Genomic DNA, 20,821 nt, shown 5'->3' on the forward strand with positions numbered 1-20,821 from the left:
CTGATGCAAACACATTCATTAGGCTGTTCCACAAAGGTACGATGCTGTGTGAGGGTAACGCTCAGACAAACTCCTGAAGAGTTCATCTTTCATCTCAAAATAACAAAATCTAAACTGCTGAGACAACTGAATATATTCCATTAATACTGTAATGAATTTTAAACAATAACCATATTCATTCCTTAGCATCATGGTACTGTATTGCTTTAAGGTAATGCATCCTGCAGTGTACCCTACTTTTTTTTCCCTCTCTTTTTAAAGATTATTTTTTGTGCTTTTGCCTTTATTTTAAATAGGGACGGCTGAGGACATGACAGGAAAGGTGGTAGAGAGAGGGGGAATGACATGCAGCAAATGGGTCACAGGCTGGAATCAAACCAGTGACTGCTGCAGAGGACCGGCAGCCTCAGTACATGAGGCAAACGCTCTACCAACTGAGATATGGGAGCACCCTATTCATTTTCTTTTTAATATTTCTTTAAATTATGTTTATTTGGTCTATTAAATGTAAAACAATAAAATAAAATAATGCGAACCATAGAAAATTAAATATTTACACAATGTGGACAGTAAAACACAAATTCACAAAAATTCTTCCAAATTTGGCAGCAGATGCATTTTAAAATGAGGATCTTAATCTGTACTTAACTTGATTCATCACATAAGTAGAAGCGGTAAAGACAGATGAAAAACATAAATGAGTGTGACACAAGTGCATGTATTTTCTCATAATTCAAGTTTAATGTTTTCAAAAATGTAAAGGCGCCATATTCTTATTAATTCAAACATGAACTTTTTACAGAATTCCTCACATCAAGGTAAAGAGAAGATATGCAACGATGTCAGAAAAGGAAGCAGAGAGACAGACCGATGTGTTGAACAGACGAGACAAACAGTTATAGCCCTCATTTGTCAATGAGATCTTGATGTAAAGTGTACACACTGTAAGAGCTAAAGGAGACAGCAGATCATGGAAGTGTTCTGGTATTTGTAACACTGAATTTAAAAGGAAATGAAACAAACGACATCCGAGCCAATCTGAGTACACTTCTTTATGCCTATGGCTTCAATCACAGTCCACTCTGCTTTCTAAGATAATACACAATGAAAAGTGTCTGAAAGCAAAACAGCAAAACTGGAGTGTACAAGTGACAAAGAGTAGATAGAGAGATAAAAGCAAGGACAAGAGTAGCTAGATCTGCAAGTGATATTACCTGTTTGATCATCATCGAACCACTGAAGAAGAGGAGCAGGAATAAACAGGTGAAGGAAAGTTAGTTGTGTGGTTCTAGACATGCTTTAGAAAGTGAGAAGAGGCCGAGCTGAGAAACACACCTGCCATGAGGGACAGGAGGAGTGTTCACACACATTTTACAGGCATATCCTTTAGCCCCACCATTTTTAACATTCATTCTTTTACACCGTCATACACACTTATTAGCCCCACAATCTGAGGAGGTCCTTTTTCTCAGTAAAGCATTTCATGTTATTGCAGTTAATGACATAGTTACCACAAGTTAACCCTTGACCTTTCATTCATATTTAAAAACAAGCAGTTTTATGTATCAAAAACAAGATGCAGGGCCAGTTATTGTCAGGAGTCTGATTCCCATACAAAGAGAAAGCCTGTCTTCCCTGTATTTTTATTTATTTATATTTCATTTTGCTGTCAGCTGCACTGAGTAACCATGGCAACAGCATGCAATAACTCTTGGCAATGGTGACCATTGCTGCCCTCTATGGGGTAGTCAGATCCATGTGAAGTCATCGCTGCTTATTAACCAGATAAACCGTATTTAAAAAAAAACAGTTTGCATGGATGTGTTGCATTTAGAAATGTTCATTCAACTCACAATCGCTCATCATGTATGACCTTGAAAAAAGCAGGTAGGTCTCTAAGAGATGCTTACGAAGGCTAAAATGGTATTTATTGACACATGACTCTTAAAAATGGCTATATCTTATTTTTTTAAATTATAGATTTGTAAATCCAGTCACCACATGAGCATGCAGTAACACACCACACTGCTTCACTCCATCAAGTACTCAGTAACAAACTCCAACCAACACTAGCACATGTTACAGTATCAATATGTCGCCTACTGGTGCACCGTCAAATGATAATCACAAAGTAACATTCATCCCTAATGCACACTGAAATCTACATCACTCTGGAAAGTAAGTAGAGAATGATGGCAGTTCTGCTCAAATACGTCACAACCCTCCAAATTCAGGCATTTCATTGGTTGGCGAGCACTAGCCAATCAGTAGCACATTCACAAATCAGTTAACAAGGCATCTCCTTTGTGACTGGAGGTCCTCAAATCGTGCAGACGCTAGATAGAAAGCAAACTAACCGCGGTCATTCCAAGGAAAAGAAATCAAAACATGTCCAGGAGGAAATGTGGCGAGTTATTTGTTTTCTCTCCTAACAGAAAGTGATGATGTGAATTCAGCTGTTCACTGGCTCAGTTTGCCCCGTCTGCCTGCCCGCCTGTGCACAATTCAGTGACAAAAAAGCTCATCTGTAATCAGCACCCATGATCCTCATAAACATCTTAATGATAAATAGAAAGATTTCACACAGTAGAAAGTCAAACTCGTGTTATTGCTTCTAGCGGATTACTTCGCCAAGAGTTAGACCCGGGTCAAATATTCAAATGCTTCTCAAAGGTGTGATAAAGCCCTCGTGAGACAGACGAGTGGGGTTTGCCACGTAAGACGACAAAATGAGTGACAGAAAGCTCACACAGCCGCGGGAAAACATCTGACTGTTATTCTCCCATCAACTGGCCACTTTGCTGATCTGCATCGTCATGATTCAGTAAGGTCCGCCCATTACGTAGCTCCAAACGAATTATTTGCAGGTGATAATTCGACCCAGGTCTAGTTAAGAATTCACCCCGCTCACACACACTTGACCTATAAACAAATCACCAGATTAAACAAACCCATCTGGTAATATGGCAAACACTGTAAATTTTTGCATCTCATTAAACGTCCATGTGCGTTTGTGTGTGTGCAGTGGTGTTTGTATGTAACAGCACATCAGGTTTTTCGCACAAGAATGAGGTCTGCATCATCTCAGCACTGTATATGTGGGTGTAGATGTAAATGCATATATGTAACAGCGCCTCCAGTGTCTTCATCCGGTCCTGTAGCTCCCAGGATGAGAATATATTGCTTCTTTCAGCTTCCAGTGCCACAAAAGGCACTAAAACTCATCTCCCGACCTTTACCCCCCACCCCACCCCCCCACACACACAAGACACGACACAAACAAACATTCTGCTAATATTCTGATTCAAACCGCTGCCCAGCACAGTTGCCAGGCACGAAAAATATATGACCTTTGTGCAAAAATCAGCCCTTTAAATTGTACACAGTCTGTGTTTTTCTTTTTGCCTCGGATTTTTTAAATTCTTTGTCTTCTGTTTGTGCAAGCATGCTTCAGTTCCATAGAGACTGACTGTGCAAGAGGAACAGAGTCCAAAGACGATGAGGAAGGGCAGGAGGAGAGTTGGCTTCGGTGTTGACAGTAAGGGTTAGGAGGGGGAGATTGTGGGGACTGATGTCCTCAGCTCCAGTTTCTACCTGGAGATCATCGAGCTGGACTGCGATTGGCTGGAGGAGGTGGTGGCAGCGCTGAGCTGAGAGAAGCCACTGTGGCTCGACTCCAGGCTGGTCATCGAACCCCTGAAACAAGAGAGAAGAGATCCAGAGAACATGTGAGTGGACACAAACCTCACACTCCACAGCTAAACTTTACACATATGCAACACCAGAGCAACCGGAGTCAGCCAGTGACTAACTGAATGCATTCTGTGTGCACGACTCGTGCTCATGATGCAGAATCATGCAGCCAGATCAAACCTACAGGATGGAGACTGATTCACTCTGTGTGGCACACGAGGCTCAGGCTCTGCCATAGGCTGCAACACCCAGCAGTGGATCATGTAGAAATGAGTTGAAGTAGGTGAGGAAAAATCAAAATGCCAAGTTCTTTGGTTGTTTATGTATTTTCAAAAATACTTTGGGGAAAAGATTTCTTGCTGAAGTTCAGATTGTTTTGTTGAAGGCAGAAACAGATCCACTCATATGCAAAACCAAAACAGGCTTTGATGTTATGGCCTCCTTGCATGTTTGAAGGCTTACCTGCCTATGGCAAAGCATGAAGCATTTTTCTGTGTTTTTGTGCATTAATTTTACATCAATACGTAAACAATCTTAGCATGTTTTTATCAATGTAGTATGTAGGCTGCTTGGTGTTTGTCTAAATTAAAGGGTCAATATAAAGACAACGTGTACATTTTGTAGCACATTCTTCTCAGTAAGCTCATGTCTATAATGTATAATATATACCTACATGTATGACAACGCATGAATTAGGATGTTTTGTATCAAGCATTATAAGGACACAAAAAATTATATTTTATGTCAAGACTCCCAATAAATTTCCAACATAAAGGTTATATTAAATCTTGTGCAAAGGTAGACCACACTCTCTATTCATCACCTTTAGAAAAAGCACCATTGTGTTCAGACTATTTTAAAAGCAAAACAGCACTACAGTGTGAGCATTTTACAGATTATATTATGGTGTGCACATATGAGAAATTACTGAGGCACACCAACACAAATGATTGACTTCTGACACTCTTATTTTTAGCTAGGTGTACAGAACATTCAGGTAGCAGCTGCTCCTTTTTGGCTGGCACTGACTGTCCCTTTCAGCGGGTAAAATGAATAAACACCAGGTCATATCAGCTGTCTACCCAACGTTAACTTGACAACAAAACACTGTGTTTGTTCTCTGCTGAAAATTGTTTATGAGGTATCAATCACAACAGACTTTTCTAATAAATCCATCAGTTGGTTGCATCATGTTATTTTCAGGGGTCAGACTCTCTCAGTTAGCAATTCTTTCATTCTCATATGAATAAATAAAAGTCTGAATAAGGACCTGCAGGATTTGGTGCAAACATCTTTTGTAAACTAAGTCGAGCCAAAATTAGCATGCTACTATTATTTCAACTGGTAAATACATTATTTAATCGACATTTAATATCCTCTACTGCTATGTATATACAGTGTTTATTTGATCAGGTATAGTGAGCATCTGTAGCATAAACATTTATCTAATTTGAGGTTGTGGTTACTGGTTTTGAACAATACGGGTAGACAGATAGATAACTTATAGATTTCGACTGCATCAGTTTTAGTTATTTATAATTTAGGTAATATTTAAGTTGTCAATTAGTGGATTTGATTCTGGATTAAAAAGATGTATTTATGGTTTTTCTTAAAAAATTACCTTTTGCTCTTCCCCTAAACTTTTTCATTTATATGGGTATTTAGGGGAAGTGTTTATGAACAAGTGTGATACTTGCATTTGTATTAAGTGCTACAGCTAACAACTGATTTCATTATGGAATAATTTGATGCTTTTATTTTTTGATGAAGCCATTAGTTGTTCAGTTTATAAAATGGCACACTTTCAAATGATACCATCACTGTCCTACTGCATGCCTGGCACGTGTTTTCAGGTTGCCATGCAGGTACATTACAGACATGACAAGAGAAGTTTAGGTTGGTGTATCAAATATTCAGGATATCTCAATCTCAACAAGATATGACAACCTTCAGCCAAAAACATCCAGTTAAATGCTATGACAATGAGTTAGATGACTGATTTCAAGGCTTTTAGAAATGAAACAGCAGGTGTACTGAAAGCAAAGTGAGATTCAGTGTGTCGGTAGAACAAACAGATGAGTGCCAAAAAAAAAAAAATGCCAGGAAATGTGTCTGTAAGTAGGTATACCACATGTAGGTGTTTGGTGTGTGTGTGTGTGTGTGTGTGTGTGTGTGTGTCTGTGTGTGTGTGTGTGTGTGTGTGTGTGTGTGTGTGTGTGTGTGTGTGTGTGTGTGTGTGCTTGGTTATAAAGCAGTTGAGCGCTAGTGTGCAGAACTTAACCCAGTCTAGGATTCCTGATATTAGTCATGCAAGCAGGGTGACTGAAGCCAACCAGTGGATCATAGGTTAGACTGTAGCCTCAGTGCAACAATTGTTTGTCTTTGGCATGAACAAAGCAGCAACATCCTGTTAGCCAATGCTAACAAAAGCCATAAGCAAGAACAGATGCAAACAAGCTTCTCTTTTGCTGCATCAGAGGCATGACTGCCATGACGGCGTTGTTCAAATTAGCAGTGATGGCAATGAGCTAGTGCTAAAGAAAAAGGGGCAAACACTGAGCCACTTACAAACTCTGCACATCACAGCAAGCCGTTCTTCACAGGAAGAAGACAGAGCAGGAGGAGGAGGAGGAGGGGGGGGTTGTGAGCGATAGAACAGGAGCCAATTGGACAGAAAAAAGCTGGATTAAAGGAGCCTCCAAGGGAGGGAAGCATCCTCATTTCAAAACTCTGGGCCTACAAAAACTCATGATGCTCGTAAGGCTTTTCATAGTGTAATTTAAGCAACATTACAGACTTGATTCATTCAAATATCAAATGTCATACGTGGCACTATGTGGTAGGTTGTAGAGGGGGAAAACTGAAAGAAGGCAGGAGTGAAAAATGAGCAGTCATAAAGGAATAATGTTTGAAATTAAAACTATCACAACATCATGATAAAACACCTAAAAACAGCAAAAATATGGACACATACGAACAGTACAATTAATGTATATAGCATGGACACAAATGTACATCTGTCTTTTACTCACACACACACACTCACTCAGAGTTACTAACCTGAAGTCCTCAGAGCCCAACACCTCAGTGTAGTACATGACTTTACACTTGTGCGAGGAGACCTGTAGGGTGGCCAGGACATCGTCCACTCGGGGCAGGTTGGTGGCCGAGCAAGCCGGCATGTTGTGGAACTTCCACTGAAGGATGTAGAAACCTGGCCACCGTGTAATATGGGAGCCCTAATGACAGATTAATATGACAGGCAACGTCAAAGTTGACAAGAAAAAAAACAACTGGAAAATATTAAACAAAAAAACAAAACTCATCAATTCACGATTCTGGGACATCACCTGCACACTCTCGCCCTCCTTGCAGGTGAGCGGAGACTCCACCATGCTGTAATCCTGCCCCAGCGTCCAGGACTTGTCGATGAGCTGGACGTTGTTGCCTCCAGGGGATGTGATGCCATGGGCTCCCAGGGGATCTTTCCGTGGAAGCTGGGGGGCTCGCTTGGAGTGGTAAATGTTGAAAACTACATCCCCTTTGCACATGTCAAAGTCCCAGGTGATGACTGAGGAGGCATCAATGATCTCAATCAGAACCTGGTTGGAGAAGAGAGGAGGAAAAGAGGACGGCCAGGGGAAGATTGGCCAAAAATTACAATTTCTAGATGTCTCAGGAGAGAAACATGAGAACTAAACCAAAGTAAAGAGAAACATTTTACATCTCTCTTTAGCTCTTATTTTTCTCTACACACATCATTTCTTGTTCAAAGTGATAATGCAGGAGCACAATGACTGTGAACCTCACACTCATTATCATTCATAACACTGGTGTACTTGTAATGCACACAACTGCATTTATTTTTTGTTGCTCGTAATTTAAGCACCAGCTAAATGTGACACCATCAGTGACAAACGGGGACCAAAATTAGCAACAGGCACTGGCCAAATATTGTTAGTGTTTCCCATTAATTACCTAGACTGTGGTGGGTAGCAACAATTTAATTTATCCCGCCACAGTGTCAGAATGAAGTGAAAATATTTTGCAACACATTTACTCATCCATTTTTTAATTAATCTATGTGAAAGAATGCCACCATCCCCAATTGATTATGAAGTAGACAAACTCTCTTCCCTCTAGCTCTCCCTACCTGTTTATTCTCACACATGCTCTACAAAGAAACACACACAAAGAGAAATATCCTCCAATATTACATTGCTATTGTAGAAACACTGACTGGGAAGTGATTTCTCCTGTTAATCTTAGTGCACCTTGTTGGTGCCGACAGTATTCAGTACCATGTTGGTTTCAATCGTTTCGAGGCTACAACACCATTAAAAACAAGCCTCCTCTACATGCAGTTCACCTGCTGTTGTGGAAATGGAAACATGGTGAAAAAATCCAAAACACTAGTTTTGTTTTTTGTGTAACTTTATAAAACATCCTACTAACAAAGAAAGTGAATAATAGTAAAAGTAAAAGTAAATAGTAAAAGTAAATTAAACAATCAATCAATAGAGGATGACACTGAAATCTCAATATACAACATTGATGTAAAATAATAAATAAAATTGTATTGCCTTGTTTCCATTTGGACAGCTGACAATAAGTTAATTTTGAACCCTGGCGACAATGAGTGGTGAGAGAAAACTGTGAACATCTGTTTGCGAGGTTATGAGCTTATCAACATGAAATAAAAATTATTTCCAGAGTGGTGATCATGTACGACGATGCATCTGTGCCTTTGGTATAAATTATGTAACAGGACTAACTGCATGTCTCTACACACAATTTATGTTTCAAAGCCAGATCACACTGGTTCCACATCTGAATTCAAAAACCAGAAGTCAATTACCACACACAACCACTAGATGGCAAAACTTTCAACAAAACCTCCATCAGAAACATTATGCGGCTCTCTGTTGTTCTGCCCTACATATTCATCTAAAATGCCACCACAAACTTTCCATCCTTTCTTTTCATTCTGAGGCTCTGTGTGAAGCCTCACCTCATGGGGAGCTCCCTTGAAGACGCTGGCGCTTTGGTAGATCGTCTCGGTCCATAGGCGGACATCTTCGTTCTCGAGCTCCTCAGCCGTGCGGTACATTGACTTGGGAACCAGGCCGCCTTCTGGTACCTCACACTACAGAGGAGAAGCATGCATGAAGACAAACACACACACACACACACACACACACACTTAGAACTGGGTCAGTAAAGGAGAGCTCACTGTGGATGGCATTACCCCAGAAAATTCTTATTTACAATTAAATCATATTCTCAAATGATAACCTAACAGTTTAAATCTTCAGACACTAACCATACACTCTCCTCCCAGGAAGTCAGGGATGATCTCCTTGTCTATGTAGTCCACCAGCCCTCCAGGACCCTGGTAGTCATTGCCTGCATAGATGAGGAACTTCTTGCGGGTATTTTCGTCAATAAAGGGGCTCACCTAAGGGCAGAGGCGCACGTGAATATGGGTTACTGACACATCAAATTATTTGAATCCTTTTTCCCATAGCAAAAATGTACAACACAGCACGTGCCTGTTTGTGGTCGTTATACACTAAGCTACCAGTTTGTAAAGCTTGTGTTTGCTTATAGGGACATTTAAGTCAATTCTATGATAATTCCTACAGAGATAGTTTGGATTATTTAAAATTGGATTGTATGAAGTACTTATCAATAGTTGGTGTGGACTGCTGTGGGCAGGATCAACAGTAAAACATAGTTAAATCACTGTAAGTGTACGCTATATTTAGAATATTTTCATCATTTTACTTTGCCAACAGACAGCCTTTTCCGGTGGGAAGCCAACGGTATATAACCCAAATATCACTGTCTAAAAGCCAACCAGATTCCATTTGCAAAATCAATAATTTCAACCTTGCAGGAAACATGAGTTGCTGGTCTACTGTTTCTTTGATCAGTTAATGTGTTTGTGTTGTCGTGTGACTTTGTGTTATTGTGTGACTTTGGTGTTTTAAAAGTAGAGCTGCACTGATTTCAATTTTCTTGGCTGATTCCGATTTCCAGTTTTTATTTGAAGGGTCTGACCTGCTGATTCCAATTTTGTCGGATTCTGATTTTCAGTCTTTCTAAGAACTGTAATTGACAGCATTCACAAACATTTTTATAACTTTTCTTGTAAAAATTAAATTAGATGTTCATAATAAAACACTATTAAATATTCATTAAATATTATTTAAATTTTCTGCAGGTTACAGCCAGGCCTTATTATAGTTTTATATTAAGATTATGAATCGGGTGAACGTGATCTCACAAGATCATGTGGGAAGCAGATGTAAACAAACCAGAGACTGATACTGTGCAACAGTTTGCTGCGGTAAAACTTTGCCGTGAGAAAAACAGACGCAGAAGTTAAATGAGTCTGGATGAGAAAATGTTTGAGGAGACACATCAACACAGGTTGTTTATTCTTCAGCCAGAACAGGAGGTAAGATTTTAACTGTCCCTCTGTGAACAGGCTAACATTAGCCTGAAGAACTAGAGAGTTTATGGTTGTTCTGCAGTGTTGTCAGCTGCTCTGTCTCGCTGTAGACTGTCTGTCTTTTCTTTATCCTGTTCTTGGAATCTGTCGCTGACACCATCTTCAAGCAAGCATGTGTCTGAGTGTGTGTAGCTGTTATCAGTGCTGTGGTGATATCACGGTCAGTTTGTCTGCTGCGCGCATGATGTGACCATTGTGCAGAACATCGTGCAGAATCTGATATGTGACCCTGATCCGCCGGTCACCGGTCAGGGCCGGTCACGTGAAAACCGGCCCGATTCCGAGCATTGCCAATTAATCGGTGCAAGTCTATTTAAAAGGTTTGTTTGCATTCACAAAACAAACTAACAGCAAGGCAGTGGTAGACCAGGATGTTGTGTTCTGCGAAGTGAAATTACTGTGGGCCATTTTTTTACATGGCTAAAATACATTTTGCTGCTAACCCTGCTCACATTGCTTAGCTTCTGTGCCCGTACTCCCCTCTGCTTCTCCAAGCTGGGGGCATGTCGACTATCATCTACCGTAGGGAATACACCCACTTTCACTAAGTTCCTTCATACAACCCCGCTATAAGGCTATACTTCTATAAATCATATTTATGATGTCTCCATGTATGAAAATGGGGGTGGACCACACTAGAAACAACTTTCAAACCTATAGAAATGGGTACAGTAAGAAGTATCCCATCGTGGTTCTCACCAGTGTCCACAGAACAGGGAAAACTCTGGGAGCTCTTAAGATAAGCAGCCGTCCCAGAGTCTCTGGGTAGTTGGCCTCCACAACCTCGATGATCCTTAGCAGTGCCTTGACTCCAGGTCGCCACAGGTGACGCATGTTCAGCCCCTCCAAATCTACCAGACATGTCCAACAGCTACAGTAGAGGAAGAGAGAGGATTTAAGTGTGGATAAATGCACGACACAAACACACACACACACACACATTCACACACACACACAACTGGGCTACAGCCTCTTTCCTACCACTTAGCACCTGTCATCCTGAAGTGAAGCTTAAGTGGTGAAGGCAACACTTGCTAATTCTAGACCCCCTCCCCCCCCTTCATCCACATCCTCCCCTTCCGTCTATCTGCTCTGGCTGAGGGCTGTGACTTGACAGCCATTCATAGTTCACATGCCTTCCTGCGTGGCTCTTATCCCAGCCACCTCCTCCTGTTGGAGAGGGCTGACAGATGACAGATAGCATCTCTGTTCCCTCCCTCTCACTCTCTCCATCGCCATTTGAATCAGAGAGCACTCAGAGAGGAGCCTCGTACATTCTTTCCATTTTGGAGGAAGATAATTCTCTCTGGTCTCACTCATGCTGTGTGTGTGTGTGTCTGTGTGTGTGCACCTGTGTCCAGGAGACAACTGCTGAACTCAATCCAAACAGCTTGTATGCTGCTTAATGTCGTTTGCTAAGAACAATTTTCATATTTTCCTGCATTTGTATGGAGCAAAGACCACATTTAAAAAAATTATAATTTTATGAAGAAAATTACTATTGATCTACGAGTTCAACTGATGATTGTTTTCATTTCTCATCATTACATAAATATTTCTGGGATTAATTTTTGATTGTTTATTGATTAAGGACATCAGGATGGTGAACTCAGTCCTCTTATTTCTGCATATTCTCAGGCTTAACTAGCACACTATCCTCTCTCTGTGAGGTGCATTTGCTTATTTTTACTCTTATTATGATTTATATTGTTTCTTGGATTCTTTTGAGCACAGCCTTATAACAATGCCACTTAACATCTCGCTGCCCATTTGAGTCTGTGTCCACGTGCACAAGTATCCTCATTATGATCAGTTTTATAGAGTATTCTGGTTTTGTATTGTACATGTAAACGTCATGTCCTGGTCTCAGAATCCTGGAAAAGGCCTTACTCCAGTTTTGAGATAACTTAGAGTACTCCGACAGAAAACAGGATACATGTAAGCATCTTATCCTGGTTCCTGACCATTCTTTGTTGATGCAGAACAGAGTGGTTGAGATGGTGAGAGATAAGCATACATCTGCACACAGATGATCAGAAACCTGGATACTCTTCAGATCATGTAAACAGGGATAGAAATTACCAGGTTTTTCATGTTCTATGTAAACAATCTTTCCTGGTTAAGATCAAAACTGTGATACCAGTGTACATGTAAACACACTAATTGCATCAGCATGTGGCTAACCCCTTTAAATAGTGAATTTTACTTTCATTTTATTAATTCTCAGGGCACAAAGTGTCTTCAAATTGCTTGTTTTGTCCCACTAACAGTCCAAAAATCAAAAATATTCAGTTTACAAAGAAATTAAAGAGAAAGAAATATCAGCAAATCCAGATACCTGAGAAACAGGAACTAGAGACTGTTGTCATTTTTTTAAGAAATGACTTGACTGAACTTACTCATGTCAGCTTTACACTGATTCATATTGAAGGTTTACCTGATGGGTCGACCAAACACTTTGGTGTTTTCTTCACAACGTCTCAGACCCTCCTCATTAATGGACAGCACCTAAATTGACACAACATGAAGTCAGTGGTCTATTGTGATCTTAACCTTTAAAGCATTTAACTGTCGTACTCGTCACCCGAGCAAATTATAAACAAGCAGGCTATTTATATATGCACTGTACTGTATACATCCTGGTGTTAATACACATGTCAGGATACACCAGTGTACATTAATTCCTTAACGTGTAATCCAACCACCCACTGCCTGACCTATAAGCTTATCGACCTACACTGGCACATGCAAGCTTGAAGTGTGCTGCATCGTGTGTCACATACATGTCTGAGCAGAGACTCCTCTCCAAGAGCACGGACCAGTCCTTTGGTGTCCATCTGTCCCAACCTCAGGATGTACAAAGGACGACCATCTGGAGGAATAACACAAATATTTACATGAACTATCACACTATTTATATTCTGCAAGGCTTCAAATTACATGGAGCGGTTTGTATAGTTGGCTACTTTGTTCCTCTGTTGTGTAAAACCGTTAGTGACTGTGTACACTGAAAAATGCTTTCATGTTTTTTCCCTGTTCATCTCATACAAAATAGAAAAGACTGAAATGAGAAGATAAGCTGCTCACTGATGTGGGAACATAAAAGTCAATTAAATTTGATTTATACTGTCAACAGTCACACTCTGTTCAAAACAAGGCATCCACAGCAGGCACCAAAATGAAGTATGTGAGTTTGTGCGAGTGTGTGTAAGCTATTTGGGTAACCAAGTAGAGCCTACAAATTGACTTCATGTTTAATTCACTTGGAAGGCTGAAGGCTGTAGGTTGCTAAGAATGACTTTAGTTCATGAGGTGTGAGTTTGTAACTCGAGTCTGTAAGAAACTCGAGAACTTAGATCTTACACTAGTTAACGGTGTAAATATAGCCAGCTCTGTCACAGCCTACATAAATTATTAAGTGTATGCACGTTTGTGTATGTATACACATGTGAGACTGTAGCATGTTTAAATGTTCAGCTGTCTTTGAGTATGGTTGTGGATGTGAGCTTTTTTTTTTTTTCATAGAAATATTTATTTTCACTCTGGCCTGTAGTGCCATTTGCCCATCTAGATAGTTTTGGTGTGAGCTGCAGAGTTTTGGAGAAACTGGATTGTCTTGAGTAACCAGGTTGTGATTTCTGGAAAGAGACGTTGCTGTGGATTTTTTTTTAATCAAATGTATTTTTTGGCACTTTGAGCACCTCAAGCTCAATGCCATCTAGTTCCATTATATTTGAGAGAAGGCAGATATGGCTGACATCTCAAAACTCAGCAACTCACATCAAACCTATCTAGATGGATAAACAACACAACAGGCCAGACAAAAAATATATTTTTTTTTATTTGGGGTGAACTGTCCCTTTAAAGGGAATCCGCTGGTTCTGTCTATCCAGACCTACCTCTGTCATGGTGGTGCCAGCCCCCTGTATAGTAGTCCTGGAGGACCTGTGGTGAGCTCCAGGTCTCCAGCAGGTAGTCCACCTGGTGCTGCTTCCTCCAGGTCAGCGACTGGCAGAGGATCTCCCGTGCCTTGTCCATGTTGAAGTCCCTGGCACGCAAGAAACGCAGTATGTGCTCGTCCTTAGGGATCTGGATAGTTGAAGGAGAGATTTGTGTACAAAATAATGAAAATATAACAAATTAAAAAAAACCTCTCACAACTTTCACAACACTGTTAATGTCACTGTCAGCTGGCTCAGTTAAATAGTCAATTAGCCATATTATCATGTATAAAAGGAGCTGGTAGCTGTCAGACTAAAATAGGATTTAAAGTCTACTAAACCTGACCTCTGCTGCTCTGCAGATCCCTGATAATGATTACATGTGAATGCTGACAGTCAGTCTTGTAAAAATGTCTTAGATGATTATACCTTAAAAAATGCTCTCCTATTTAACTCCATTTTTTACAAAGACTGCAAAACACAACATTACCTTCCCCTTATGCGTCTCCTGCAGCCATTTGCGAAGTCTGATTAGACAGCTCTCCTGCAGGGGGGTCAGGTCACCTAGGTAACGTTTGATATAGTCTGCATCCAATTTATCTGCAACACAAAAACAGAACACCTCTAATTAACAAAAAAATAAAGCAGAAGGCAAATTAATATGGACCACACACCTTTAATGAAACCAAAACCCTACAATATCTTGTCATTTCTGTCAGTTCAAGATGATCAAAAACAGTTGGACCACCTTTTGTAGAGTTATTTTCTCTTTTTGCTTTCAATTGTACTTTCCCTCCAAGACTAAACAATAAGTTCTTGCTTTCATCGTTTTTGCTGTAAAATTCATAATTTTTCTACTCTGTATTCTGCTGTAATGTTAACAGTGCTACTTTAGTGTAAATATTTTCATATATGCAAGAAGTGATCTTGATTTTTCAATCATGTATAGGAACAGACCTTCAGGTGTACCAGCCAGGATCTCTGTTAGGCTGTCTGCCTGAAGTGCACCGCCGTCCGGCTTGGTGTCCTGAGAGGCGCTGTCCTTAGCATCGGCGGGCAGCGGGATTGAAACGGCAGGCGTGACTGCAAGTTTGGGGACGACTGGTGGGCTGGTGGAGAGGCTGGTTGGCCTGGGGAGAGGCAGAGGAAGGGAGGAGGGTGTCCAGCGTGGCACGTGGGTGATCCCTTCATCTTCTAACTCCTTCAAGTAGAACTCTATGATTTCTTTTCCCTGTGAGGACATGAAGGGAAAAAAGGAGTCAGAATTATGGTAAAATAGCAGAAGAGATTGTGAATTTAAGGGAATGAGGTTTAAGACAGGAATTTGGGATATAGACCAATAATACTCATTACACTATAGCTTCATATTTACCTCATTGAAAGTAACAAAAGTCAAGGCTCTGCATTAGGGCTGCAACTAACTATTATTTTCCTTATCAATAACTTGAGAAAGTAATCAACCATTTAATTGATTAGTTGTTTTGTTTGAAACATTTGAGAAATGTTGACCAGTGTTTACCTAAGCCAGGGATGCATCCTCAAATGTTTTGTTTTGTCAACAATCCAAGAATATTCAGTTTACTGTCACAGAAGACTAAGAAACCAGGAAATATCCACACTGAAGAAACTGTTAGAGAATTTGGACATTCTTTTCTTTAAAAATGACTCAGAGGTCAATTACCCAAATAGTTTGCAATTAATTCAACAGACGATTAATACTAAATTAATTGTTGCAGCTCTACTCTGCATATTCATTATGTTTTCCAGCTGAAGTGTTGTGTAACAGAGAGAGAAAATAAAAGGAATGTATTTAACATTGCCCACATAAGTCCTAGCTGAATGCAGATGACTCACTGGGACCACAGTAGAAGACCCCTGTCCACTCAAAGAGATTATACAAGCTCATTTATGCAATTGCAACATGAGACAGATGACTGATTCATTCTCGAGAAGCCTTGTTCTGTAACACCAAACTTCACAGAATAGATTGATGTCAGTTCTGCATAATACATACAGCACCCATTATGCAACTATTCATCTGTTGTGAACTTATGTTTTTGTTTATGCACAGAAAAAAACAAATAACCAAGTACATGTAATGATTAGGTTTAACAACACATCCACACACACCTTTTTGATACTGCTGGCATACTGCTTCATAGCAATCTTTTCCACAGTGCTCTCAAAGCCGAAGAAGGACTTGATGTCCAGGCTGGCAGTCTGCTCAAAACACGTCCAGTCCTCATTCTCCGGATGAACCTGTACCAACACACACACTGTATATTACACTGTATATACACAGAAACAAGAAAAAAGATGACCAGGTTACTATGGTAACCACACACCCAGCTTCACTAGATGGTGACGCACGCAGAGAACAATTTTCACACTGTGCACTGCGAGTGGGAGTGTGTGTGTCAGTCTGTCCATGTAAAATCAGCCAGTCCTTTACACATGAACCATTTGGAGCTAAAAAGGACTGCACGCAAACATACAAGGACACATGATTACGGTGTGTAAAGATTATGAGAGGTGATGTTAAATAAACAGAGAGCCTCTTTTAAACAAAACTGAAATAGATCATCAGGATTAGCTGGTCAATGACTGTAATATCAAGTAATGCAAAGCATTTTCTCACTAATCACTAATAGGCAACTCTAAAGAAAAGGTGCTATAAATATTTCATTCTGGTGTATTTTGGGCCAAATCCGGCCTTTTACCAACCTTAATCCAGCCCTTTGCTCATTTATAATTATTAAAATAAGTTTACTGTTGTGATTTTACTTAAATAACCGGTGGACATTCTAAGCCCATAGCCCATCCATTGGTTTTCTGTAGTTAAAAGCATAATATGCACTGTACAGCCTCATGTAACCTAATAAAGTTCAGTCATGATTTATGCCCCACTAGAAGCGTGTCGTGTGTGGTTCTATCTATAGAGACCCTGCCCTCTGCCTGTATTTCCTTATTTTCTCATTGTTTCGCTGTGTTCAGGTTGCTTTACCAACTCAAAATGTCTGTATTTGAGGTCCTGGGACGGAGGCTCAACAACATCAACATCTTTCTCGTACATTCACTAACAGCTCAAACAAATCCTACTGATTCTACCTTTAAGCACAGAGACACTTATTATTTAAAAAGTATTAACTTAGGCTGTTTAAGCTGAGGGAATGTAGGAGACTGAAGTAAATAAAATATTAAATTACACTGTGTTTATTAAAACAACAAGCTGCTTCTAATCTAGGATTGCAAATGTGCATTGTTTTCGTTTTTTCGTTTTGTACATAATGCATCTTTTCCAACTGTGAAACTAGTAAAGTGGAGAAAAAATAAAAAGGTACAGATCAGACATAGAAAATGTAAACATCCAGCCCCTTGGCTGTTTTTCAAATCTGTCCCGTCTTTAGAAGTAATTGAATAGGTCTGCAACATAGGGATGTCCTGAGTTGATCCCAAGTGTAATAGGATCTTTGGCCAGTACCGGATCGGTATCAGCTAAAGTAAAGCCATTCAAAATCCAACACTTCCTATACTCTACACTGTTTTGTCCACCTCCACTTGCTAATGTTGTAGCACTTCTCTCCTTAACAACAGCCAGGCTCTAAGCTGCACTGAACGTGAAAAATTATTTGGTTGCAATGGTGATAGACTCTGTTCTGACACAATGGTAGCAGTTTCTCGTTTTTAGAATGCACTGTCAGTTTCATCAATTAAAATGACAAGCAGTGGCCGATCATATCAGCTGTTTCTGTAGCCGGTTTGTGGCCTTTCTCCAGCTGGGGTCTATATACGGTCAAAGATTCTTTATGTGGTAAAATATGTATTGCTTTATAACATCACTGTACCACCGCAAATTATTGTTTTTTTGTAGTGTCAACTACTCCAATAGAGTGACAAGTCTTCTCTCTAGCACATTGCTTCACATCCGTTTAATTTTTGGAGTTGCATTCCAACAAGTTATTCATATCAATATTTTAAACACATTATTTCACAGATTTGAATGAGGCCCTCCAGTGTTTAGATGAAATACAAAAAAAGCTGTGTCAGATTTAGTAGGCTACAGCTCTTCTTTCAATATGTCAGGGACATATTTAATCAACATTTAGGTAAATATGAGTTTCTGATTGGATTAAGTACTCAGACCTGATACGAAGGGACACAACCTGGGATCAAGGCCAAAAAACCTGAAGAAGACATCCCAAATATTCTATTCACAAATAATTTAAATGTATTTTGATTCAGGCTACAAGATCATTAAATTTAGAAAGAAGTCAAGAGTTTAATGCTTTTTGAAGGGACTGTGCTGGTAGCTTCATTACCCTTGGCTAACAAAATATTTCAGCTTTAGCTGGGTCCATTAGCTCTGTCTAATTGAGCTGTCCATCCTAGTTACTGTTAGCACAGTGAGCTAAAGCACACAAGAAGAACCTCTGTGTGGCCTTGGACCTAAAATTAGCACTCTAGTTGGTTGGAAGCTAATACAATGTGCTTGACCTCATTAACTCACAGCACATCCATTCATGAATGTGCAGATCTGAAATCAGAGGTAAGGATGCAACACACAGTGGGTCTGGGAGAAAAGGGAAGACATGCTGGTTTCAGATCAGTATTTGAGAGCATTCAGCCAGAATGTGAGGGGACTGAATAATTCACAGGCAGAGATGGGGTGAGATAGCTAGCAACATACTCAGTGCTAGTCTAAACATGGCTTTCTCTGCAGGGAAGCAGGGAGGAGATTAGAGGAGGCACAAACATTAACATGGGTGTGCAGCAGCTGAACAATTTTACAGGAGGGAGGGAGAGAGGTAGGTGTGTGTGTGTGTGTGTGTGTGTGTGTGTGTGTGTGTGTGTGTGTGTGTGTGTGTTTGCTCATTTGTCTATGAGAACAGAGATGTATGGTTCTGTCTAACTCAATGGGCTATGCATGACATGAAACTGCCAGGTTCAGGGTTATGAGAGTACATAGATGTATGAATCCAGCTCATTATTAATGTTTTTTTAATGATTACTCTGGGGTATGTATGCTACTGACCGAATAGCAGCAGGTCTCATGGATGATGACCCTGTTGGAGAAGGTCTCATTATGGGACTCAATGTGAAGGGTCCTCTCCTTCCGGTTCAGCGTGTTTTTCTGGATGAAGTAGACATAGTCCACACCCGCAATCTGCAAATCACGCATACACAAAATCGCTCATGTTACATAAAACTACCCTGACATGAGACAACATATTGCAGCTTAATAAACAACTGTACATAAGGCTAAAAATGAATCAAGTGCCAAATACCCTTTTGAGCAAGCGTGGGGCATCAACATCTAGGGCACAGCGTCGCTCAACCCTGTGGGTGGAACCATCCTCGCTGGTCTCCTCATCCACCACGTCACTCGCCACAAACATGGGGATAAGGTGACAGGTTGGGAACCGGCGCTCATAGGCCTGAAAGAGGAAGGTGGAGCAAAATTGTCAGCTAACACAGTGGTTTTTAATCAGGGAAGATATCTTTTAGGTTTCAGGTTTCGTTATAGTGAATACAGTAAGAAGAAAAGAACAGAGATTTCAATAGCCTCAGTGTCATCTCTCTCCCTGCTGAGCAGAGGGCAGACAATGACAATCTGACACTGACAGCAGTGCCTGAAACAACACCTATGTTAGACAAAGGTTAGTCTTCAGTGTATTCATGAAGGAAATTTAATGGATTTTAAATTAAGCAAGCGATATCCCTGTACCAGCTGTTTTCTGCAGAATGCCAAAGTAGCTCACCAAATTTAACCAGAAAAGTGATTTATTAGATGATTAAAGGCTTGGCTGAAAAACAGACTAATTGGCTGGTGTCAAATATATGGCTGATGACATCCCATTTTGATGTAAACAATGCATTCAAATTCATTTTTTCAGGGTGTAAAGGCTTTTAGAACTGCTTCTTAATCACGGTACTGTTTTAGGGCTCTGACATTCTGTCTGCTTAGAAAATGTTATGGTGATATTTATTCTATACATATGACAGAAAGGTTCAGGATAAATTCAGGTTAAAAATACCACACAGCAACAATGGATATTCCAATGCCAGCTTATATAAAATTCATTAGAAAAAAGTTCACAGATTCCTTTAGAGTGCAAGTATTGAACTAAGAGGGGCTGAAGAATGTGAATAGGTGGGCAGAGAACAAGCTCTATGCAGCATGCAAGTGAAAGGCCAAACAAAAGCTCCTTCAACTTTGCACCCTTCCAAACTTCTCAGTCGAGCTAAGCCACAGCATCAATAGCCCAGACTAAAATAAAGCACTTTTTAATTCCTTTTGCAAAATAGGAACCAACGCAGAATGAGAGTCTCAGAGCCCAGGGGCAACACTGTGTCTCCAAATTACATGGTCTCATAAATGCAAAACATTGGCACACTCCACTCTCACGCAGGGCCAGCCAGCTGTTATGCAATTCGGCCTTGGCTGACACAACATGCAGCAGCAGCACCCATTTGTTCCTTTTTCTTTATCACCACCATTTTCCTGTTTTGGATCTGATTGGCGGCGCTGAAAAACTAGACAGTCAACAGTAAACTGAGTGATGTTGATGATAACATGTGCTGGAGACACAGCCAAAGTTATTCAAAACACTGAGCTGGCCTGAGACTCTTATGTCATATAACCTTGCTGTATAAACAAACAGAGTATTTC

At 40.2% G+C, this 20,821-nt stretch overlaps 1 protein-coding gene across 2 annotated transcripts in view; it reads right to left on the bottom strand.

Moving 5' to 3' along the window:
* Positions 1-719: 719 nt before the first annotated feature.
* The window catches only part of LOC146330263 (SEC14-like protein 1), a 39,987-nt gene continuing 19,885 nt past the window's right edge, over positions 720-20,821 (bottom strand). Inside the window, exons 3-17 of one of the 2 annotated variants that reach the window (XM_084715788.1) lie at positions 19,437-19,586; positions 19,184-19,315; positions 16,282-16,410; positions 15,109-15,382; positions 14,642-14,751; positions 14,110-14,299; positions 12,994-13,082; positions 12,648-12,718; positions 10,910-11,081; positions 9,017-9,151; positions 8,705-8,839; positions 7,044-7,295; positions 6,754-6,932; positions 6,262-6,288; positions 720-3,696 (exon numbers count right to left, since the gene is read on the bottom strand). In XM_084715788.1, the coding sequence (XP_084571914.1) occupies positions 3,591-3,696; positions 6,262-6,288; positions 6,754-6,932; positions 7,044-7,295; positions 8,705-8,839; positions 9,017-9,151; positions 10,910-11,081; positions 12,648-12,718; positions 12,994-13,082; positions 14,110-14,299; positions 14,642-14,751; positions 15,109-15,382; positions 16,282-16,410; positions 19,184-19,315; positions 19,437-19,586 (2,151 nt within the window). In that variant the 3' untranslated portion in view covers positions 720-3,590. The remainder of the gene's footprint in view (positions 3,697-6,261; positions 6,289-6,753; positions 6,933-7,043; positions 7,296-8,704; positions 8,840-9,016; positions 9,152-10,909; positions 11,082-12,647; positions 12,719-12,993; positions 13,083-14,109; positions 14,300-14,641; positions 14,752-15,108; positions 15,383-16,281; positions 16,411-19,183; positions 19,316-19,436; positions 19,587-20,821) is intronic. The other variant, XM_084715790.1, reaches the window with a different exon arrangement.

Source organism: Lutjanus erythropterus, chromosome 3 (assembly GCF_056507025.1).
Source record: "Lutjanus erythropterus isolate fLutEry1 chromosome 3, fLutEry1.hap2, whole genome shotgun sequence".
Classification (NCBI taxonomy): Eukaryota; Metazoa; Chordata; class Actinopteri; order Lutjaniformes; family Lutjanidae; genus Lutjanus; species Lutjanus erythropterus.